Source organism: Macrotis lagotis, chromosome 1 (genome assembly GCF_037893015.1).
Source record: "Macrotis lagotis isolate mMagLag1 chromosome 1, bilby.v1.9.chrom.fasta, whole genome shotgun sequence".
In the NCBI taxonomy this organism is placed as follows: domain Eukaryota; kingdom Metazoa; phylum Chordata; class Mammalia; order Peramelemorphia; family Peramelidae; genus Macrotis; species Macrotis lagotis.
This window is the reverse complement of record NC_133658.1, coordinates 926939482-926964312: the sequence shown is the minus strand read 5'-3', so window position 1 is coordinate 926964312 and position 24831 is coordinate 926939482. Positions and strand designations below refer to the sequence as shown.

The 24831-nt window shown below is 40.1% G+C and overlaps 1 protein-coding gene across 1 annotated transcript; it reads left to right on the top strand.

The window, feature by feature from the left end:
- Positions 1 to 22786, top strand: LOC141510895 (uncharacterized). The gene is made up of 7 exons (XM_074220300.1): positions 1 to 527; positions 1065 to 1238; positions 1768 to 1910; positions 2621 to 2850; positions 10226 to 10352; positions 12130 to 12225; positions 17762 to 22786. The coding sequence occupies exons 1-7, from the start codon at positions 262 to 264 to the stop codon at positions 20281 to 20283; spliced, it is 3558 nt and encodes a 1185-aa protein (XP_074076401.1). The 5' UTR covers positions 1 to 261; the 3' UTR covers positions 20284 to 22786.
- The last annotated feature ends 2045 nt before the right edge of the window (positions 22787 to 24831 follow it).

The following is a 24831-nucleotide window of genomic DNA, read 5'->3' as shown; positions in this document are numbered from 1 at the left end:
GAAAGAAAGAAAGAAAGAAAGAAAGAAAGGAAGGAAGGAAGGAAGGAAGGAAGGAAGGAAGAAAGAAAGAAAGAAAGAAAGAAAGAAAGAAAGAAAGAAAGAAAGAAAGAAAGAAAGAAAGAAAGAAAGAAAGAAAAGGAAGACTGCTTCCATGGGTTTTGAGCAGCCTCTGCTTGAGTCTTTCTGTCCTCCATCAAGACTTCCTGCCATCCTTGTGGCCCAGGACCAAGATGCTCAGCTTCCTGCACCTCTCCCCTTCCCATGGGGACCTTGATTTTGAGGGGTGCAGAGGGAAGCAGTTGGACCTCCCAGGGGCTGGACTTCGGGGACTCCCTTAGGTGGCAGCCAAGCTCTGCTCATAGAGAGAAGGTTTCTATCCTGTGTCCTGGGACTTTCTGCCTCAATTCCTGCTTAGGATCCAGCTCTCTTCCAGTGAGAGAATATCTCTTAGGGAAGGAGACAGAGGGAAAGACCCCTCAGGGTGGGGTTGGGCCAGGACAGGTCCGGGATGGAGACAGACCAGGCTGGTAAATGTTGGCAGCTTCTAGGAGAGGGATGGCGGGGCGGGCAGGGCTGGGGGCCAGGCGGCAGGGAGACCAGGGACAGCTCCCGGAGGGGGTGAGGGCCCGCCTGGGAGAAGCAGGAGGCTGGAGGATGGGCACCTGCTGGTGAGGAGGAAGATGGGGGGAGCAGGCCAGGAGAGGCTGCTGAGGAGGAGGAGGGTTGGAGATCCCGAGCAGGGCAAGGGAAGGAGGGGAGATCTCAGAGATGCCCAGCCTGGGGGAGTGCCCAGGGGGCATCCAAGCCTGGGAGGAGGCGAGAGGGGGAGAAGGGGCCATTCCAGTGGCCAGGACGTGGCACGTGATGGAGGGCAGGGCTTGGGAGGAGAAGCGGGCAGGGGCCTGGGGCCTGGGGCATGATTGGAGGAAAGGGCCCGGCCTGGGGGTCTGGGGGCTGGGCAGGGTGGGGCCTCCCCCAATGGGCTGCCTGGAAACAGGAACTTGAAACTGAGATCGCTCTGCCTTCTTCCCCCTTGAGCTGAGATCTGTTTTCTCCGCTCACAGCTGCGATCTCCCTGCCTTCCTTGGAGCTGAGATCACTGTATTATCTGGACCTGAGATCTCTGTTTTCCCTGGACCTGAGATCTCTCTCCCTTCTCTCGGAGCTGAGATCTCCCTGCCTTCCTGGAGCTGCGATCTCTGTCTTCTGAAAAGCATCTCTGCGCGTGGAGGTGGCAGGTGGGTCTGAGCTAGGCCCTCTCCTTGCACCCCACTTCTGCTGGCTACCCTTTCCATTGAGCCTCTTCCCTATGTGCCCTCTCGGAGAGTGTCTGGCAGCCCTTCCTCATGGGCCTGGCTCCTGGGGCTGCTCCACCTCCAGGCTCCCTGTCACATCCCATAGATTCTAGGGGGCCACCCCCCAGGTTTACTATCGAGTCACAGTCTCCTTCCTAATCTTCCTTTATCACCCACAGCATTATTTGGAGGGAGAGCTCTGGGGCTGGGGTCACTGAGGCTCTGCCAGGTCTCCTCTCCTCCGGGATTCCCAAGCCCCTTCCACCTCCTGAGTCCACCTCCACCGCCTGAGTTGGCGCGTGAGGCTTAAGAGAAGGAGGTAGAGAGGATGACAAGTTCTCTTCCTGTTCAGACCAAGTTCACTTCCCAGCTTGGCCCTCCTGCTGCATTCATCTGTTGGTTGGAGTCTCTCTGAGGGCAGGAGCAGGGCTTTGGAAACTGCTCTGATACATCACTCTGTAATTTCGGGTAGGCCAGTGTCCAGCCTAGGAAGAGAAGACAAAGACAAAGTCTTCCCCCCTCCGCTATCCTTGACCCTCCCCAGCTCAGTCTGCAGTGGATCAAAGCCTGGAGCCAGAGAGAATGGCCCCTGGGACTCAGAGACCCTCATCCCAGGTGAGTGCTGTCCATCCCCGACCTGACCAGCATCAGTAAAGGCTGGACTGAGGAGAGCCAAGGAGGCTTCCTCCTGTTAGACATAGGTCATCCTTGGCAGTGAAGTCAGAGGAGCAGAGAGGTCCTCCTGGGTCCACTCATGTCCTTCTGCCTCAGGTCACACACGTCTTCCCAGGTATCTCTGAATTCTTCCCATTTAGCATGTCTTAGGTCAGGTCCAGAAGCTTTTAGAAAGAGGCTCTTGTCTGACAGTCCTGTGGAGAGGCAAAGGAAGGTTTTCAATACCAATCCCTGCCTTCCATGAGCTCACAGACCCATTGGGAGAGAACATCTCACCAGCTGTGTCCAAACAAGCTGGTGTACAGATGGGAGGCACCAGAGACGGAAGGCTCCAGCAGGGACCAGGAAAAGCCTTATTTTTAGAAGGGGAGTGTGGGAACACAGGCTAGTCTAACGGCCATGACCCAGGTCATTTCCAAATAACCACCACCTGGACACATTCTCAGGAGCTGGCATGCTGCCCTGAGAGATAAGGTGTGCTGGAGTCCTTGGGGAGCTGGTCTTTCTGCCCCACAGCCCAAGGGCACAAAACACAGCTGTGTTTAACCACCTCCCCCCTAACATACCCCCTTATCCTGTAACACAAATGTTGCACGTAGACCCCAATTGTCACATTCCTCATTTCCTCATTTTTCTTTGTTACATCCCAGAAGACCCTGAAACGAGACAATCCGCAACAGGGGAGATTTTACCTGAGATGTGGAGGAAGCCAGGGGGACCTTCCAAGCAGGAGATGGTCATTAGAAATCCTCAGTGTTGGAGGGTAGAGAATCTTGGTCAAGGATCAGCCGGGAGGCCAATGCCCCTGGGTCAAAGAGGAGAAGAGAGTCAAAGGATAAGAAGACTGGAAAAGTTTCGGACTGGTCCTATGGTGTCTGCTGTGAGTCCAGAGTCATAGAAATTGTATCTCATTTGGTCCTGTATGAGAATTGTCCAGGTCTTTGCTAGGGAAAGCCAGAATAAGGCAGCAGAGGTTACAAAAATAAGGAAGGTTTTTGATCTACTCAACAATTGGATACTTGCTTCCTTCAATCCCAGGAATGAAATATTATGCATGTATTTATATGTATATATATATATATATAGTATATATGTGTGTATGTGTTTATATAGTTACATATATGTGTGCAAGAACATAATCATATATAAGTGTGTGTATATCTCTTTCTTTGTCTCCCTCTCTACCCTTATATCTATCATTTATCTATCCTTGCTTGTGTAGCTCCTTGATCTAGTACCTTAAGCAAGGAAAAGAATAGAAAAGAAAAAAAATGAAAAATAGAAAAAATAGAAAAAAAAGAAAAGAAAGTAGAAAAAAAAGAAAGAGGCTATTTCCATTGTTTTAAGGCCTTTAGTAGCTGGGTGGTGAGTGGGTAGAGTGCTTGGCTTGGAGTCAGGTCCAAATTCAACCTTGGACACTTTCTAGCTATGTGACCCTGGGCAGATCATTTCACCTGGTTTATCTCAGTTTCCTCAGCCAGAAAATGGACTGGAGTAGGAAATAGCAAACCACTTCAATATCTTTGCCAAGAAAATCTAATATTTTCTTTTGTAATATTGAGACCCACTGTGGGAAGTAAGGTAGGAAGACTGAAAAAGCAGGTGATGTCTAGGTCATGATGGGTATAGAATGCAGTAGGGTTTCAATAGAGAAATACTGGCATTTATAGAGTAAGGGGTAACATGGTAGGTCCAGTAATTTGGACCCTTCACACTGTTGGCTAAATGGAGGGTGCACTGGAGGGGGAGGATCTTGAAGCAGACAGACCCTCCAGTTTGTTGTTACCCTCCAAGGGCAAGGTTGCAGTATCAGCAGAGAAGGGAATGCGATTGGATAAAGGAAAGGGTAGGTGAGAGAAAGGAGTCAAGAATGACACCTCAGTTATGAGTTTGAGGAAATGGGGGAGGGTGTTGTCCTCTACAGTAAATGGGGAAGATGGGTGGGGGGAGGCTTTGGGGGAAAGATAATGACTTCCATTTTAGATATATTGAATTTAAGACATCTATTAGAGGTCCATTCAAGATGTCTGAGAGGATGCTGGGTGGAGAGGGTTGTTTAATGTAAAAGACCTCAGTTTTCAAAGTAAAATAAGAGGCAAGACACTTAGATGAGAGTGTTTGAATCATCAATAGTTAATCAATATTTATTAAGCACATATGTATAATGTGTGCTGGACACTGCCCTGAACACCAGAGAGTCTAATAGAAAGTCCCCTGCCTTACCAGAGTTTACAGACTAAGTGAGGAATGCAGCTCAGAAAAGGAAGCTGCAAAAGGGGTCAGGAAAAATACCCTAGCGCTCATGGTTTGGGTGAAGAATTCTGTACTGGGTCCTTACCTAAGCCTTTAATCCCAGACTGAGAGGGGCCTGGGGAGAAGGACAGCTATTTCCCAGAAAGCCTGGGTCACAACCTCACACCCTGTCTGGTCCCTTCCTGCTGTGATTTCTAGAAGGTGCTGTAGGTCTTCATAAAGCTGCTCCTAAAAGCTGAGGCCTCCTCAAGATTATGGTTGGAACATCACTATGATGCTGAACAGTTTGTCTTGGATTCACACAGATGTCATTCTGCCATTTTTGGACTTCTCTCCAGACCTGCTTTTCTCACCCTGTATTGGCTCTGAGGGCTGCTCCATTCCTCCTAAAGGATGCATGCTCACACTGGTAGATGTAATGATCCCCCATTCCCATCCATTGAAGTTCCCTGACACCCAAGAGATCGACATTGCAGTTCTCCATCTCCTTAGTTCCTAGATCTTCCATTCCCAGTTTCTGTGTACTATTGAGCTTTACAGCATTCGACATTGCTTTCATCACCAGATGCATCTACAGCTGAGCTTCCTTTTGACTTTGGCCCAGTTTCATTCTTTCATACTTGTAGTTGTCCTCTCTTCTTTCCTAGTCCTGTTTGGGGCACCTTCTGGCCTCAGGGGCTAATCTTCCAATAGCATCTCTTTTGCCATGTTAATGCTGACCTGAGTTTTCTTGACAAAGATCCTGGAGTGGTTTGCCATTTTCTTTCCTAGTGGATCACCTTTTGTCAGAACCTGTGCCTCTGGGGTAACTCTACATGGTGTAGCTCCTGGTTTCATTGAGCTACACAAGTCCCTCTGCCATGACAAGGCAATGATCCAGGAGAGAAGACTCAGTGGGTACTTAAGACATTTGCTTCCTTGTTTCCTACATACAAACTATACACAAGGTAAATTGTAGGGAATGAAATCTGGTGGTGGACCAGGTGACTAAGAAGGTGGACCAAGAAAGGCTTCTTGCAGAAAATGGGATTTTAGACAAGACTTAAAGAACTCCAGTGAAACCCAGAGGCAGAGACGGCGGGGGGGCAGCAGATGAGGCTTGTGGGAGGAAGGGGGGAGCCAGTGAAAAGTAAGAGACACTGGATATTGAGAACATGGAAGGGAATAAGAGGCAAGGGTGGGAGAGAGGTGCAGGAATGGGGGAAGGTGAGCAATCTTGGAGGTGGTAGTCCTGGTAGAATTCAAGCCCTGGATTGGAGATTGGTAGCCTGAGAGAAGTCTAGGGCAAAGAGGTGTCATTGCAATGGCAATGGTATTCCAGATGATGGTGAGCAGGGCTTGGGGCATAGAAACAAGCAGGACCCTGAAATTGGATGTCATTGGAGGAAAGCTCTGATGGGGGAGGAAGGGCTTACAGGCAGGGAGGGACTCTTGGGAGTAGGAGAACTCACCCCAAAAGTTGGATAAAAATCAGAGTCCTTAGCCCTAAGATCCCTATGCCTTCTTTCCTTAGTGCATATCACTCTGTCTTCTCTTGGAGCTGAGATTTCTCTGTCCTTCTCCCTTGGATCTGAGATCTCTGACTTCTACTGTTTAACCTGAGATCTCTCTGCCTTTCCTTGGAGCTGAGATGTACCCAAGTGCTCAGCTGATGAGATAGAGTCTGATGGAAGCTTCACTCAGCTGAGTCTGGTTCTAGCAATGATCTGCAGAAATAATGATTCTGTAATACAAAAGGTAGAAGTGCAGAGGGCCCAGAACAGAGCTTTGGAGAATATGGATAGTTTTGGGGTTGTAAAGTGGTTGCTGGGCAATCAAAAGGCCCTGAAAAAGTGTGGTCAGACATGTGGGAGGTAAAATGGGAAAGAAAACTCCCAAAGAAATGAAGACCCTAGAGGAGAGAGTGGTCAGGAGTGTTGTCTGAAGAAGTGAGGTCGGTCTGGATCAGGAGTGAGACAAGATCATCAGATTTGGCATTTAAGAGTTCAAAAATAACTTTGGAGAGAGCACTTTCAGGAGAGTGAGGAAGGAGGACAATTTGTAAGGGGTTAAAGAGTGAGTGTGAAGGGGGATAATAAAGCTCAGGCAAATTTTTCAAGGAGTTTGGTTAAGAAAAGGAGGTGAGATGAAATGAAAGCTCCAGGCTCAGTGAAGGTTTAGGAAACTTCACAGCCAGGCTTTGTGCTTAGTGGTGGTGGGAGACATCTGCACTCAGGGAGCTCACAGTCTAATGGAGAGATGATAGGCTCCACACAAATGCCTACACACCAGCTTTTGACGGGTCACTGGGATATAATTAAAGAATGACGACACCTAAATAAAGAAGAATTGGGATAAGATTTCTGTAAAAGGTGGAGTTTGGAAGGAACCCAGGAGGCTGAAATGGGGAGCCTGAGAATTCCAGCTACTTTGGGGAGCCAGAGAAAATTCCTGGAGCCTAGAGACGGAGGGTCTTCTCATGGCACATCCAGGAAGCCAGTGACATTGGAACAAAGAGAAAATGATTTGAAGATGTAAGAAGACTGAAAAAGTAGGGTATCTTTAGGTCATGATGACTATTTAAAGCAAAATAATAGGCAAAAATGCTCCAATGAGAGTGCTTGGATAGTCAGTAGTCACAAGTATTTATTAAGCTCTTTTATGTGCCAGATACTGTTTGAAAGCCTGAGAATTTAAAAAAAAAAACGACTTTAAAAAAAGGAGCTTATACTTTTAAGGAGGAAGACAAAACATAAAAGGAAGCTGAAAAGGTAGGGGTGGAGATTGGAGAACATCAGACCCTGGGAATGGTGCCCCCAAACAGTGCTCTAATCAGAGAGAGAGAGATAGAAGAATGAAACAAAAACCAGTTCCCTTGAAGATCTACAAGATAAAAGAATAGTAACATAAACAGAAAGTAAACAGAAAGTAGCCTTAACATTATAAAGAGAGTTGGGGGGCAGCTAGGTGGTAGGGGCAGCTAGGTGGCACAGTGGATAGAGCACTGGCCCTGGAGTTAGGAGTACCTGAGTTCAAACCTGGCCTCAGACACTTAATAATTACCTAGATGTGTGGCCTTGGGCAAGCCACTTAACCCTATTTGCCTTGCAAAAACCTAAAGAAAAAAAAGAGAGAGAGAGAGTTGGTACAAGGTCTGTTTTTTTAGTAGATTGTACATGATGGTCCAAGATGGTTCCAAGATGTATGGACTATGCATTTCTAATGATCATGTTTTTCAAAGAGTCCACCATCTGTACTTGAAGGATACAAACATTTGAAATATATTGATGTGGTAATTACAGCATTGATGAGATGAGATTATAAGTAACCTTAGATTAAGGCAGGTATTCTGATACAGTTTACAAAAAGTGAATGAGAGTATATGCATACCTGTGATCATCCATTGGGAATTGATTTGCATTTGTGTGTCAGACCTTTCTGGCAGTTTGGAAACAATTTGATGTCAGTTGAGAGAAAGGAAAAATTTTCTGCACTTTGAGGTAGACGAGGATTATATCAAATTCTATCCACTTCTGAGTAAATTTCCTGTGGATGATCACAGGCAAGTACATATTCTCATTTGCTTTCTGTAAACTGCACTAGAGTGGCTGCTTTAGTCTCAGTTACTAAAGCAGAATATATATAACTGGGGAAGTTTTTTTTAAATAATTGGTGGTCATGTTGTGGTCTGAGATAGAGAAACAGGAAAAATAGATTCAAAAGGATACTCTAGGGAAATTATTATACTTAGTGATTTAATAATGAAATAATATGAATGTTTGCTCAGCAAATGGGAAAATATCTATCAATCTTCATAGAATATAAGAAGAAACCTATTTCCCAACAGTATATGATGATGTTTGTCTTTCATTTTCAAAGAAAACCACGACATCAGGGCAATGATGCCATGACAAGCAAGTGAACTGGATTTGAGTGAGGGGAGCTGTGCCAAGTCACCAACCTCATTTTCCCCTCCAGAGCCATCTGGGTCCAGTGGCCAAATAGGAATCAGGAGACCTGGAGATGATCCTGAATGCCAGGCAGTCAAGGTGAAGTGACTTGCCCAGGGTCACAGAACTAGTCACTGTCAAGTGTCTCAGGCCGGATTTGAACTCCTGTTCTCCTGATTCCAAAGTCAGTGCTCCATCTACAGTACCAATTAGCTGTCCAATCAATATGAGAATTGATAAAGATTGATCATGTGATAGTTCCTCACATGTGATCAGTACAGAAAATCAGGAAGATTACTTGGAACCAACAAAATAAAAAGTAAAGTATTTAAAAAGATATTTGAAAGTGCAGTAGGGAAAGACTATGTAGTTCTGTGGAAGGAATACAACTATTCAGAGGGTTTAGATTCTATTCTTGGGTTCAGGAACTGGAGGATGTGAACTAATGGAATATTTAAATTATTGATTCTGCCTATTTGGGTTTGAAAATTTAAATTTATAATTTTACTTTCCTTTTTGCCATTAGAGGGAAATTATATATTATGGGGTGTGTGTGTGTGTGTGTGTGTGTGTGTGTGTGTGTGTGTGTGTGTTTGTTTCTTCAGAAACATTGGCCAGGTTTAAAATAAATGAAACTACTACAAACCTGAACATTTCTGTGGAAGAATTCAACCAGCTAAGATTCATGAGTGATGGTCCTTGTGACCGATAAATTCGTTGATTTTCCAGAATATCAAAAAAGGAAGTTAAGATGAAATATGGAAGAAAAATAGAGTATAAATCAGATGCTTTAAAGCAGAAAACAAAATAAAGAAAAACTGAAATTACAATTTATCCACATGATAGGAAATGATAATGCTAGAACTAAGTAACAAAATTATTAGATGGGGTTAAGGGGAGGAGTCAGAGTTGAGTCAAGGATGACATCTAATTGTAAGTTTGAGGAACTTCAAAGTAACAGAAACTCTGAGAAAGTGAATCAGATCATTCTACTTGCAATGGAAGAGCATCAAAGACTAAGTGCAATGACCAATCATATGGTCTACATATAGCAGGTTTGAAAATTAGATGAACTCTCCCAAGTATCAAAGGATTTGCAGATAGGCCACTCTTTTATGGCCATCAGTCTGCCTCTTAACTCATTCTCTTGACTTTTCGACATTCTAGAATACCTCAAGTCTATTTAAATAATTTATTCCTCTTATTCTGTCTTTCTTGTAAATTTGCCTCAGTTAATAAAATAGTATATTTCCTTCATAGTCATCTAAGAAACTAAATATAAAAATTAAGGAATAGGTGCCACAAAAAAATCATAAAGCAAAGACAAAAGCTGTTTTGTCTGTGATACATACCATCATACCTCAAAAAAAAATAGACTTCATTGACTGTAAACTGTCCCATACCATTTCATTCAGCTAAAATTGAGAGTTCTCTCTCTCTCTCTCTCTCTCTCTCTCTCTCTCTCTCTCTCTCTCTCTCTCTCTTTAGTTTTTGTAAGGCAATGGAGTTAAGTGGCTTGCCCATGGACACACAGCTAGGTAATTATTAAATGTCTGAGGCTGGATTCGAACTTAGGTCCTCCTGACTCCAGGGCTGGGCTCTATGCACTGTGCCACCTAGCCACCCCAAGAGTACTATCTTTTAAGAGTCCTCTTCATGCTTTCATCTAGGTGAAACTTTCTTTCAGCCTTTTAGGAAATTAGAAAATTTTCTTTGCTTTCTCTTCAGTGAAAATAAATAATATTCTCCCCCTCCTGATCCCCGTCCCCTTCCCTCAATATAGAGTACTTGCCAACTTTTCACAGACTCTTCATAGAATTTTTTTTTAACATTTCACTGATGACACTTATAATGAGGAGGAATTTTAGATCACGGTCCTTCTCCTCTATAGATTCTCAGAACTCATTAGTAGAGCACATACCTTCTCCCCCATTCCATAGGGAAAACATTTCATATTAAGACAGTTCTTCAGCTTTTATTACTCCAACATGACTCTCACTTCAAAGGAGGGTTGGACTAGATGAAGTCTGGAGTCTCTTTCAGCTCTAAATCTTGTGACATTTGATGATTTAGGAGTCAGTGACATTCAAGGATGTGGCTGTGGACTTCACTGAGGAGGAGTGGTACCTCTTGGACCATTCTCAGAAAGAGCTGTACAAGGAGGTCATCCTGGAGAATGTCCAGAACCTTCTCTACCTGGGTAAGAGTCGTTTCCTCTGGGAACTGAATCTACCGACAGAGGAATGTTTTCTTCTCCTACATTTTGTGCAGATTATGAGCAGTTATCAATAATTTGAAAGGCAAAAAGTGGTCTTTCAACAGGGTCCTCCTGCTGCATGACTTTACTGTTTAAGGTCTTTGAATTATGTGATAGGGTACTGGGAGTTTTCTTTGTTCATCTTGGAGTTGTCTCTTCTTTATTTTAGAAAGTTTCAGGTCAAAAATTAATCCAGATTCTAACCTCTAACTGGAGGTGAATTTTGACTTCAAAATCTTTGAAAATTGCTTGGGCAGCTTTTCCTTGAAAATGGACAGTGAAGGGTGCTAGGTGGCACAGTGGATAGAGCACTGGCTCTGGAGTCAGGGGACCTGAGTTCAAATGTGGCCTCCGATACTTGATACTTACTTAGCCATGTGACCTTGAATAAGTCACTTAACACCATTGCCTTGCAAAAATAAAATTTAGGAAAAAAAAAAGGACAGTTAAGGGAACCCTCTATCTGCCAAGGAAACTGCTTCCTCTTTGGGATGGGTCTAAAGTTTAGAAACATCTTGTTAACAAGCATAAAATGTAACCAAGAACCCAGTGCTCTTAAGCCTGTCTAATGTTATGTGTAAAACTGAATAATTGAATGAAGATAAACTTTGTTATCAGGGGAATGCTACCTCCCAATAAAAGGATCCATGGCTCTGCCTCTGATCAAAAATCCCAAGCAGATAGTCAGATCGTCTTTTATAGGCTTTGAGGAAAACAGAATAAAGAACAGAATAGAAGACATCATGGGATTGAGGACAACATGACTTGTCACAAAGTTGAGGTGCAGGGAACAATATGATTGATTAGAAGTTTGGTAATGAGGGGATAGGAACAAATCCTTCCTTCTTCCCTGTGACTAAGAATTGGTCATTGTTTTAAAGCACCTGCAGGGTCTTAGAGATAAGAGACCAGACTTTTTGGACAGCAAACCAGACATCTTTGAAGGATGGCTTGGTGTTCTAAAGATATTAGGCCCAACACCCTTGTATTTGTAAACATTCCTAAAGAACAGCTAAATTTCTTGAGGCAAGAATGAATCATTGATTAGCTGGAGAACTGGATTTGTTAGCCCATTACCTGTCAGTTGAATTCTGAACTAAATTCAGAGAGAAAGAAGCATGATTTAAGTAATTATTGGACAAAGCCAATTAATTGTAGATGGGATCAAGAAATAAATAATGCTGAATCAATGTAATCGTGTAATCAGTATAACAAGTTTATCCTTAGCCTTCATTCTTTCTTCAAATCCTAACATAGATGGTGGAGAAAGAGGGGAAGGCCATAAGCCTCTTTATATACCTACCATTTGTGAGGCACTGTGCTAAGGAAGTTATATTTTCTCATCAGAACCTCACAATATCTCTGTAATTTTAGTACTAGCATTATCTTTACTTTATAGGTGAGGAAACTGAGGCACACATTAGGGAAGTAATTTTCCTAGGGACTCATAGCTACCAAGAGTCTGAGGCTGGATCAGCTGCTTCTAATTTCTAAATAATGGAAACTATAGAGTTTGCCTTTCCTTCTATGATAGATGTAAACAAAGATGGAATATTCTGATTTCCAATAGGAAGATCTCTTGTCCAAAGATCCCTTGGAAACCATGCTTGAAGAATCCTGAGAACCATTCTGTGGCTCATGCTAGTATGTCCCCTTTCCCAAAAGAGGACCAAATTATAAATTTCTCCACTCTCATCCTTTCTGTATTCCTCGTGCCTAGGATTTCCAGTTACCAGAGAAGACTTGACCTCCTATTTTCATGAAAGGGAAGAATCATGGATTGTGAAGCCAAAAGGCCCAAGAAATGTATGTCCAGGTGAGTGACATAGAAGCAGATATAAGGGTCTTTTATCATGATTTCTTTATGTATTATAGTAAAGGGGGTACTAGCCTTGGGAACAAGAAGCTCTCACTCAGAATTTTTTAGATACTTTTTAGCAATGTGATCCAGTGTTATTCACTGAACCTCTGAGCCTCAGCATCCCTATGTGTAAAATGAGGTGGTTGTATTCTATAGCCTTCAGTAAGCTTTAAGAAATCATTGTTTGGAACTTTGGAACATAGAATTCTCTTGAAAGCATCCAAAAATGGTTGAGGCTGTCCAATATGAACACTTTCCTAGATTTTCTTCAAACCAATCAACATTTATTAAGCACTTACTACATTCCAGACCCCATGTTAAGGATTAGGAATACAAAGAAAGGCAGGGAACAAGTCCTGCTCTCAAGACTTCACAGTCTAGTGGGGAAGACAACAATACATCCAGGACCAATTGAAGCTAATCATGAAAGGTAGACACTAAGGCTAAGGAGGACTGGGAAGAATTATTGGAGAATGAGGGGTCTTAGGTGGGACTTTAGGGAAGCCAGAGAAAACATGGAGTTAAAGAAGGAGTATCCTGGCCAAGGAACAAAGAGGAGGTCTGCACCACTGATTTTTTCACATGTGGAGAAGGGTAAGGTGAAAGAATATGGGAAGTAAGAGAGGGTTTAATGATAAGGGACTTTTAAGAACCAAGCAGAGGATTCTATATTTGATCCTGGTGATAGGAAGCCAAGAGTTTATTGACTAGTCAGTGACATGAAGAGAAACAAATTTTAGGAAGATAAATTTAACAGTTGGGTGGAGGACTGATAGAGCAGGGAGAGACTTAATTTGAAGAGGCCAACTAAAAGACTCTTGCAATAATAACATAAGTATGAGGTGACTGGGGCCAGATTTAAGAAAGTGGCAGTTGGGAGACAAGGGTATGTAGGCAAGAGATGTTGCAAAGGCAGAATGAAAAGGACTTCCCATAAAACTGAATTGGGAGTGTGAGTGTGTGAGAGATGATGAGGAGTAGGTGGCTTCTAGTATTAGCGTGGACAATGCGGATGCTGGTGTCGTGGATAGTAATTGCAAAGTATGGGAAAGGGGAAGACAAGGGGAAAGATATTGAGGTTTCTTGATTTTCTCTGTCTCCATTCAGTACTATGTGGGTAGGAATGAAGCCTACTGCCCTAGGTGGAAGTCTCAAGACTGAGACTTGGACAAGTCATCACCCCAAGGTCCCTTTCCTGATCTCTCTGGTTCAATCTTTGTCTCCATTCTCAGGACATTGCTGGCTATATTTATGTAGGGGCCCACCATAAGGTTAGACAGTTTATTGGTAGAGACTCCCAAGCATCCTATTGACCCAAACTATTTGGAAGGCTAGAAGCCTTTGTGATCTCCAGTATTTAGTTTACCCAGATCTCATTGGTGTTGGACAAAGGTAACTTCCTATAGCTGATAAGTTCTAAGACAGAAGTAGAGCAGGCATCGGAAGCTGTATTGGAAGAGGAGAGAAACCAGAATTCGAGGAATGAGGTCATGCTTGGGATTTGGTCTCAGACCTGTGTCCAATCAATCAATCAATCGATCAATACTGATAAATCCCTATGATGTTCTAGGTGCTGTGTAAGCTTGGGAATACAAAGGAAAGTAAAAGATAATCCATGCTCTCCAGGAACTCACCATCTTGTACACCCACAGGAGATGGTTTGGGAAGAAGCAACAACAGATCATGAGCCTCACTCTTCGTTGAGCCAAGCAAAAAAGAAATGTTTTGCTTTGGAAATACATAAGTTCAAGAAGGAAATAGTGAATTGAAGGAGAGAGGAAAGTAGTAGTTTAAGGACAGTAGGGCTGGTGAAGAAATAATCAAAAATTACAATAATAATGGCTGATATTCATAGAGTGCCTACTATATTCCAATTGAATTACAGATATCTTATTTGATCCTCAAAACAACCATGGGAAGTAGGTGCCATTAATATTCTTACTTTACAGATAAGGAAACTAAGGCAAACAAAGGGGCTGTGACTTGTTACATTGAGAGAAAATATCTGAGTTTGGATTTGAACTCCAGTCTTCCCCTCTGTGCCTGGCCACTGTGCCACCTTGTTGCCTTATGGTGGAAAATAACTTTGCACCATAAGGGAAGCTTCAAATAGAGGAAACGAAAGGATAAGAGACTTTGAAGATAATATTGCGACCAATCATCTGCAACTGGGATAGATGAGGCCACTTTAATGCTTAATTACTGGCATTGATCCCATTCCCTTCCTCACCTACTTTTTGTTTCTAAGAGCAATAGCAAGGACAAAGGGGATAGATCATAGGATATCATGGAGAAAACAATTAATTCTCATAATAAAATATACATAGGATGAATGCACCTTTAACAAAAATAAGAGAATAGCAGGATACATTAGAAACAGAGTCAGACATCATGTTGAGTATAAGAACCCTTTTGACTCAAAGATTCACAATGTATTAAAATAAAAGAATATTCTGTGTAATGCCTTTTGCAACTATAATTCTAAACTCACTCCACTTTGTGCCCTTTGACCCCATGATAACCACTAGACTTATACACTAAAGGGATCACAGAACATTGGAAAAAGTCATATTTACATAATACAAAATTACAAGCTACTGTTTCTTGCTATTGCAAAGATCTGGATAGAAAAACAATACCCTTGTATTGTGAAGTGACTAAAGAAATGATGGTCTAAAAAGAAATTTGAAGATTATAGAGCAACAAGAAATAATGAAAGGCACAGGGTCAGAGAAACCTAGGAAGAGTTGTCCAAACTCATACAGAGAGATGTGAGAACTAGAAGACTATCCTATAGCAACTCTGATCAATGCAATGAAAAACCATAACTTCACATCTTTTGTTTTCAGAACTTCTTTTGGGGACACCTATAAAGTGTATTGTGACACCCCCTAGTCATTTAATTGACTACATTTATGCATTTTTATTTTATACATTTGCTACTCATTTAATGAGAATGACCTAGATAAATTTTACCTCTAAAGCTACAAATGAATACTTTAAATTCATAGAATAATTATAATTTATAAAAATTTATTCTAATTTAAATTCTAGAAGAAATCTTTTTAGTCTAATAAGACCTTGTTTACTATTACCTGCAAGACTTCAGTGTAAATTTTCTTATTTTATAGATTTTGTTGAATAGAAATAGCATTTTTAATCCAATTTGGAATGTGTTAAAAAGAACAATATATGAAATTAATTTCAAAGTTGGACATTTTATCTGAATGAGTGTTTGCAGTATTTGACTCATTAACTGACAAATCCCATCTTCACTTTGGTTCTGCATCAGGTTGATTTAATAATAACAACAAAACCCAATAACAATTAGCATTTGGTAGTGCCTGATATGTGCTAGTTACTAGGTTAAGTGTTTTATGGATATTTTCTCATTTGGTCTTCACAGCAATGCTTATAGTTAGCTACTGTTTTCTCAATTTTACAATTGAAGAAACAGAGGCAGGCAGAGGTTGTGACTCATTCAGGATCATAGTGATGGAATTTGAACTCAGGTCTTCCTGACTGCTAAGTCCAATTCTCTATCCAATGTGATTGATTGATTGATATTCAGAATACAGTGAAAATGTTCTCTTACACTTATATGAGATAGAAACTGGAGGGAGAATTTTACGAGCTCTCTTGTAGAGAAATGGAAATTCATATTTTGTTTTTAGCCTTCAAACTAGGCAACAAGGGGCGGCTAGGTGGCACAGTGGATTGAGCACAGGCCCTGGAGTCAGGAGGACCTGAGTTCAAATCTGGCCTTACTTAATAATTACCTAGCTGTGTGGCCTTGGGCAAGCCACTTAACCACATTTGCCTTGCAAAAACCTTAAAAAAAAACTAGTCAACAAAATGAATGACCAGTGTTTTTAAAAATATATATATATTATATTATATTATATTATGTTATATTATATTATATTATATTATATTATATTATGTTATATTATATTATATTATATTATATTATATTATATTATATTATATTATATATAAACTAATGACAATTAGGAGTGCATTAAATGTACAAAACATAAGGAAAGACCCCTTTTGACCAAACTTTCTTCTTTCTCCCACTGGCACACTGGCTACATTCTCTCAGAAACTCTGTGAAATGACTGACCTGGGTTGCCAACTATAGTTCCCTTGAAAATTCCCTAGATAGAAGAATAGTAACATGCACAAAAAATAAGTTCAAATCAGAAAATAACCTTAGCACCACAATGAGAGGCAAGGTAAAATTTGTTTTTTGTAGAATATCCATGATGGTCCATGATGGTTTCAAGATCATTTGTAATGTGCATTTTCAGTGATCATGTTTTTCAAAGAGCCTGCCTTCTGCATTGGAAGAACACAAACATTTTTAATGTGGTCATTATAGAGCTTATGAGATGAGATTACAAGGTAGCCTTGGGATGAGGTATCTACTCTGGTGCAGATTGCAGAAAGCAAATGGGGGTTTGTGCATGCCCTTGACCATCCATGGGGAAATGACTTACACTTGTATGTCAAATCTTTCTGGCAGTTTGGAAACATTTTGATGTTTGGATGATAAATTGAAAGAATTTGTTGCACTTAGAAATGAACAGTTTGATGTTATCCCTCCAAGAATACTAACACCATTGTATGCCTCATCATAACAGTTTGGAATCAATGAAGATATATGTTAGAAAATAAATGGATAATGGTTAATGACTGTTCTAAAAGTGATAGGTCAAAACAGAATAATTTATACCTCAGAGGAACAGAAAAAAATGGTTGGTAATCATACTGTGATCCCAGACATGGAAACAGGAAAAAAAATGGATTTAAAATGACTTAGCAAGGAAATTATTAAGCTTAGTGATCTTAAGAGATAGTGAAATAATAAGAAATTTTGAATTTGTGAAGAAAATAGCAAATATCTATCAATCTTAAAAGAATATAAGAAAAATTGGATATAATACTGAATATCATTACATGACAGTTAAAAAGAATAAATTTATTTCTCAACAGTATATGTGATTCACTCTATTACATATAGTACATCAAAGTTGATCAGTATAAAAGAAATCAGGAAGATTAACTGAGATTGGAAAAACTAAAAGTAAAAACAAGGCATTTGAAGAAAGTATTGAAATGGAGCAATGGAGAAAGGCCATCCAGTGCTGTGGAAGGAATGTTACAAGGTTTGAATTCTAGTCTTAGCTACATGGATATGGGTCAGCCATTCTGAGCTCATGGCATGAGTGGTGCCCTACCTCTATTATAGAATTGTTTTGAAGCTACATTGTTATTGGAACTTCTTTGTAAGCTCTTTGTAAATTAAATCACAAGGTGGATGTACGCTAATAGCATTTTCAAGTGATTGAATCTATTTAGGTATGAAAAATTCTTCTTTTTAATGTGGGAAATAGAATAAGAATTATTCTCTGCCATTCTAGGGAAGATGAAATATTTATAGGTGTATGTATATGTCTGTATGTTTTTTGTTTGTTTTTTAATGCAGTGACATGGTTTAAGGTGAACAAGACTACTACAAGCCTGAGCATTTCTGTGGAAGAATCTGGCCAGTTAAGATTCATGTGTGATGGTCCCTGTGATTTCAATGTGAATGACATCTGTGACTCTGATATCAAGGTAGATGAAAATCCACAGAATTCTTGTGAATCTGATGAAGGAAACAGTTGCACACAATATTCAGTCCTAAATAATTGCAAGACAATGATAAGGAATGACTGTTTTCAGTACAGTAAATATAGAGAATGTTTTACTGAACAGGTAGAGCTTATTCAGTCCTATGAGAAGCCTCTTGAAATGCAAATACATCAAGGTAATCAACAGAAAATGACTTTCAGCTTGAGTTCAGACCTCACTGGACACCAGAAAAACTACACTGGCAAAAAGCTTTATGTAAATAATGAAGGAGGAAAGGCCTTCAGTCAGAATTGTAAGATCATTAGTCATCAGAAAATCTGCACTGGAAAGAGTCCTTATGAATGTAATAAAGTTGTAGCAACCTTAACCACTAACTCATCTCTTCCTTACCAATCTGAATTTCCTACTGGAAAGAAAACATATGCATGTAATCAGTGTGGGAAGGTCTTTCCTTCAAAATCAAATCTAATTAGTCATCAGAAGATTCATACTGGAGAGAAGTCTTATAAATGTAATGAATGTGGAAAAGCCTTCAGCTACAGATCACGTCTTATGAGCCATCAGAGAATTCACAGTGGAGAGAAACCTTATGAATGTAATGAATGTGGGAAAGCTTTCTGCTATAAATCAGCCCTTCTTGGTCATCAGAGAATTCACACAGGAGAGAAACCTTATGAATGTAAACAATGTGGAAATACTTTCCGATGGAGCATCAGTCTTGCTATACATGAGAGAATTCACACTGGAGAGAAACCTTATGAATGTAATCAGTGTGGAAAGACTTTCCACCAAAGCTGCAATCTTGCTGTACATCAGAGAATCCACACTGGAAAGAAACCTTATGAATGTAATCAATGTGAGAAGGCCTTCTGCTCCAGATCAAACTTTTTACTCCATCAGAGAACTCACACTGGAGAGAAACCTTATGAATGTAATCAGTGTGGAAAGTCTTTCCAACAGAAGTGCAGTCTTGGTGCACATAAGAGAATTCACACAGGAGAAAAGCCTTACAAATGTAATCAATGTGTGAAGGCCTTCTGCTCCAGATCAACCTTTTTGCAACATCAGAGAATTCACACTGGAGAGAAACCTTATGAGTGTAGTCAATGTGGGAAAGCTTTTCAACGCAACTCTGACCTTGTAGCACACCAGAGAATTCACACTGGGGAGAAACCTTATGATTGTGATCAATGTGGAAAAGCTTTCAGATACCTCTCCAGTTTTGCAGCACACCGGAGAACCCATACTGGAGAGAAGCCTTATGAATGTAATCAATGTGGAAAGACTTTCCGACAGAACTCCAATCTTACTGTACATCAGAGAGTCCACACAAAAGAGAATCCTTATGAATTTAATCAATATGGAAAGGATTTCCCATGGAACTCCAATCTTCCTACATACCAGAGAACCCATATTGCAGAAAAAACTTATGAATGTACTCAATGCGGAAAGACTTTCCAACAGAATTCCAATCTTATTGCACATCAAAGAATCCACACTGGAAAGAAACCTTTTAAATGTAATGAATGTGGAACAACTTTCCGAAAGAAGTCTCACCTGATTTCCCATCAGACAATTCACACTGGAGAGAAACCTTATGAATGTAATCAGTGTGGAAAGGCTTTTACAAGGAGGTCTGGTCTTTCTACCCATCAGAGAACTCACACTGGAGAGAAACCTTATGAATGTAATCAATGTAGAAAGGTTTTTAGGTACAGCTCTAGTCTTACCACACATCAGAGAATCCACACTGGAGAAAGACCGTTTGAATGTAATCAGTGTGGTAAGGCTTTCACAAGGAGGTCCAATCTTGATACACATCAGAGAATCCACACAAAAGAGAATTCTTATGAATGCAACCAATGTGGAAAGACTTTCCGACAGAATTCCAATCTTATTGCACATCAAAAAATCCACACTGGAAAGAAACCTTTTAAATGTAATGAATGTGGAATGACTTTCCGAAAGAAGTCCCACCTTATTGCCCATCAGACAATTCATACTGGAGAGAAACCTTATGAATGTAATCAGTGTGGAAAGGCTTTTACAAGGAGGTCTGGTCTTTCTTCCCATCAGAGAACCCACACGGGAGAGAAACCTTATGAATGTAATCAATGTAGAAAGGTTTTTAGGTACAGCTCTAGTCTTACCACACATCAGAGAATCCACACGGGAGAAAGACCATTTGAATGTAATCAGTGTGGTAAGGCTTTCACAAGGAGGTTCAGTCTTGATACACATCAGAGAATCCACACAAAAGAGAATCCTTATGAATGTAACCAATGTAGAAAGACTTTCCGACACTACTCCAATCTTATTGCACATCAGAGAATCCACACAAAAGAGATCTTTTATAAACATTATCAATGCTGAAAGGTTTTGTGACTTAATTACAATCTAGCTGAATAACACCGAATTCACACTGTTGAGAAACATTCTGAATGTAATTAGTGTGGAAAGACTTTAATCTTGCTGAACATCTGAAAATCCACAATATAGGAAACTTCATGAATGTCATGAATGTTGTTACCAGTCTAAGTGAATTGAACATGACAGAATCCATATTGGAAAGAAATGTTAGGAATATAATGTTATAAAAACTTTAGGCGACAGACATCACTTTTTTTTTCAGTAGAGAATTCACACTAGAAAGAAATCATCACTGTAGTTACTGAGAAAAGGCATTGAAATAAAATACATCATTTGTTTAACACAAGACAATCATTCAGAGAAGCTCTATATAGGCTCAGTTAAAGAAGGCCTCCAGCCAGAGATCATCTCTGTGTTATAACAAAGGATTCAGCATAGAGAAGACTTGTGAATGTTCTCAATGGGAACATGCTTTTTTCTGGAAGAATGAGATCTATAGACAACACTATTCATATTGGAAGGAAGGCTTATTAAAGCAATATTTATGGGAAAAACTTCCTTTGCCTAGTGCTCATATTTGATTCTACATTGGAGAAAACATACTAGGGATAAAAGTCTTGGTTCTAATGAACAAATGAAAGTCTTCTGCCAAAGCAAAGACTTCATTTGACCTCCCAGCATAAGAGATTTCATTAGAAATCCTAAACTTCATATTATGCATAAAGTCCTATGTTGTTGACTGTCACAAAAAGTCCTCATATGAATATTTTGATATCCATTAGAAAACTATTTCTGTCATGCTTTCTTTAAGCAGCTAGATATTCCAGTGGATAAAGGGCTGTGCTTGTACTCACAAGACTGGAATTTAAATTTGGTCTCTGAAATGGACAAACTATCTTATCCTGAGCAAATCACTTAGCTTATTCTTACCTTAGTTTCCCCCATCTGTAAAATGGGCATATTAAGATCACCTTCCTACTAGGGTTGATGTGAACATAAATGAATGAGTATTTGTAAAATGCTCTCCAGGACATAAATCACCATAGAAATGCTAGATTTTTAAATGATTGTTATTCCTCAGGTCCTAAGTTTCAGAGTAAAATCAAAAGGCTTAAATACCTGTACAGTGAAATCACTTTTCATTCAACTTAATATTTAGAACAGTGTAGATGATGGCATTATTTGTAAATGATGGAACTCTGCCTTTGGAATCTGAAAGTTTGGAGGTTTAAATTCTGATTAAAGTACCTCTAGTTCTGTAACTCTGGACAAGTAACTCTGTGCCTTACTTTACTCAGCTCGAAAAATGAGCTTGGCCTCTGCATCTACAATGCATCTAAAGATGTGTTCTATGTTCACATGTTTCTTCCATCCTCTTCCAATATTCTAGGAAGGAGACCCAGCAAGACTAAATCTAGAATGATACTAGAAAATGGTTGTCATCTAAACTATTTTATCTTACTTAAAAATAAATATCTTGAGAAATGGAATTGATCAGGGGTCTAATATACAAAAGAAAGTGAGTTTAGAAACTGTGTGTTCTATCAATCTAAAGACTTCCATTATGGAGTCAGCATGTAACTAATGACTACAAAGTATTGGAAACACTGGAAAGTAGTCTGGTAGAAAATAGATTTAGACCAACATCTCCCACTGTTGATCAAGATTAGCTCTTAATGAATTCATGTCTTAGATGTGAAAGATCACCTCAGATAAATTAAAGGGACAAAGAAGAAGAGACAATTCTGAAAGGTGGAAGAGTTCATCACCAAACAAGGGACAAAGGATCACAGAAAAGAAAATCATCAGTTTTTGTCATTCAAATTGCAATGCAGCTAAAATTGAAAGGACTTCACTCCATTAAGTGGGGTGAATTTTAGGGCTAAGTCAGAAATGTTCTTGAGACATTTCTTGGTCCCATAAATAAAATTGGTTATTAATATAAAAAGAAAATGATCATTTTTGTGGGTTCAATTAAAACCTGATTGAGTCCTCTGATCATGAGGATCTCTAAGTCATTCTCTTATTCTATGCATTACAAAATCTGACTATCAACTGTATTCAAGAAAAGGGGTCCCATTTTGAATCAAGACTGGAGTCTGTTGAGACTGATATGACTCATGGGTATAACTGTGATACATATTACATCAGATGGAATTTTGGAATTTTATAATTTTATAATTAGTGACCAGAAAGATTCTCACAGACACTTGCATATTATAAACAAACTTCTAAGTCCTTCCCTCCTACTTTGGCTGTTAGAGGTCTTAATTATGCTTTCCCACTTTAGAATTGAGCAATTTTCTTTCAGCTTCTTCTTTCCAAGAGCTGATAAGATTTTTATGAACTTCCCTAAAGAGAAGATCCCAGGGGCTGCTAGATGTACAGTGGTTACAGCATCGGCCCTAGAATCAGGAGGATCTGAGTTCAAATCAGCCTCAGACACGTAATACTTAACTGTGTACCTTGGCAAGTCATTTAACCCCATTGCCTTGCCAAAAAAAAAGGGGGGGGGGGAAGAAGGTCCCAAGATAACAAGTGAGTCCTTAAAGAACTTCCTAGATAAGGAGAATTTACAAGGTATTATTTTTATGGAAAATATATTCAATTAAAATATCTAGCAGTTTTTAAACATTGTAACCATATCATCTAATAGCTTAATTCATCATTTCCATAGTTTATAGCTCAAAAGAAGACTTACATTTCCTAAGAATACAGTGAAATCACTATATTTAGTAATTATTTTTTACATCAACATCTCTTTTACGCTTGTTTCCCAAAACTCTTATACATTTGTTTCCCAAACTCTTTCAATAAAAGAAAAATCAGAAGAGTAACAATAACATAAGCAATATTACAGATTTAAAACAAATCTTTTGACAAGATTTGAAACAAAAACTTATTGCCAATCAAATAACATCAATTTAGTTGAATGTATTTATAAATTATCTTACATAGGAAATCACTTCATCCAACTTTCAAATTGCCTTTGTAGACTGATCACATTACAATCTATTTAATCACATTTAGAATCCAATTTAAAATAATTTTGACCTAATCATGCTTTTAATTCTTGTTCTAACATTTTCTAAATCTATTGCCTCATGCAAATTGTAAGCATATTTGGCATTATTACAGTTATCCTAAGAAAAACATAAGAAGTAAGCCACATTATAAATTTAAAACAAACTAAGTTTGTTTTAATTCAAATTAAATCTGGATTTTTTAGGTAAAAACAGTAATGTTCAGAACCTTAATTTTCCCAAGAGTCATTTACTGCCAAGACCTGAATTATTTTTATTTTTATTATTATTATTATTATTAGTTTTTGCAAGGTAATGGGGTTAAGTGGCTTGCCCAAGGCCACACAGCTAGGTCATCATTAAGTGTCTGAGGCCAGATATGAACTCAGGTACTACTGACTCCAGTCCAGTACTCTATCCATCGCGCCACCTAGCCACCTGAGACCTCAAATTTTTGAAGTCATTCTGCTCAAAAGAAAAAGGTTCTAAATCCTAAAGCAGGTGAAGGAGAGGAGGTAATGAAGGAATGAGGGAATTAAAGTTTTTAGGGGTGACCAGTCAGTAGGTAGTGGTCCAGGTAAAACTGAAGCAACTCAAAGGAAATGTGACATACATTGTTTAGGGTAAGCACCCCAGATGTTTATATGACTATGTCCACCCAACCTGTGGTAGAGCATTCTGAGCTCATTTTGGTCTGATGAGCCACAGTTGGACTATATTTTGTCTCAAACATAATGATGTCATTTTGGGGGCAGCTAGGTGGGGTGATGGATAAAGCACTGGCCCTGGAGTCAGGAGTACCTGGGTTCATATCTGGCCTCAGACACTTAATGATGACCTAGCTGTGTGGCCTTGGGCAAGCCACTTAACCCCGTTTGCCTTGCAAAAACCTAAAAAAAAAATAATGAAAGACAAGAACCAACCAGTAGTCTAGGTGGAATTGAGATGGAAGAGATGGAAGCTGGTGGACTAGAGAAGACCAGGGCTGATGAGGCCTCAAGGCTATGACATTGTTGCTGATAGAAACCCTGTGGAGAGAAATGCAGGGGCCTGGGGGCCTGGCCAGAGTATGATTGGAGGATAGAATAATCAGAGGACCTCAGAGCCCAGGCAGAGAAGGCTTCTTGGCTCTGATAGAACCCTCCCAGAGAGGGCTGAATCTACTGAGGCCCCTTTCTCCTCTTCTGCCCCTTATATGAACAATCCTTTTCAGGAGCTATGACATGGACTCATCCTCTTGGCCTCACCTTGGCTGGAAGAGAACACTGTCTCCTAGAAACTTAGTGCTGGGCTTACAGAGCCCAGGTAGGTCTGAGCCAGAAGGTCATAGACTTTAGATGAATTTGTGGTATTCTACCTAATTGATCCAGCCTTCTAAAAGCAAGACCTCTGATGCCACACTAATACTTTAATGCCCCAGACTCAACTTTTTAACTCCCACCCAGAAACTCTGCTCCCCTGATTGCAGAAAGCTCCCCGTGACTAGCCCAACCAAGACTTCCTAATTGCTGCTCTCTGCCCTTCTTCA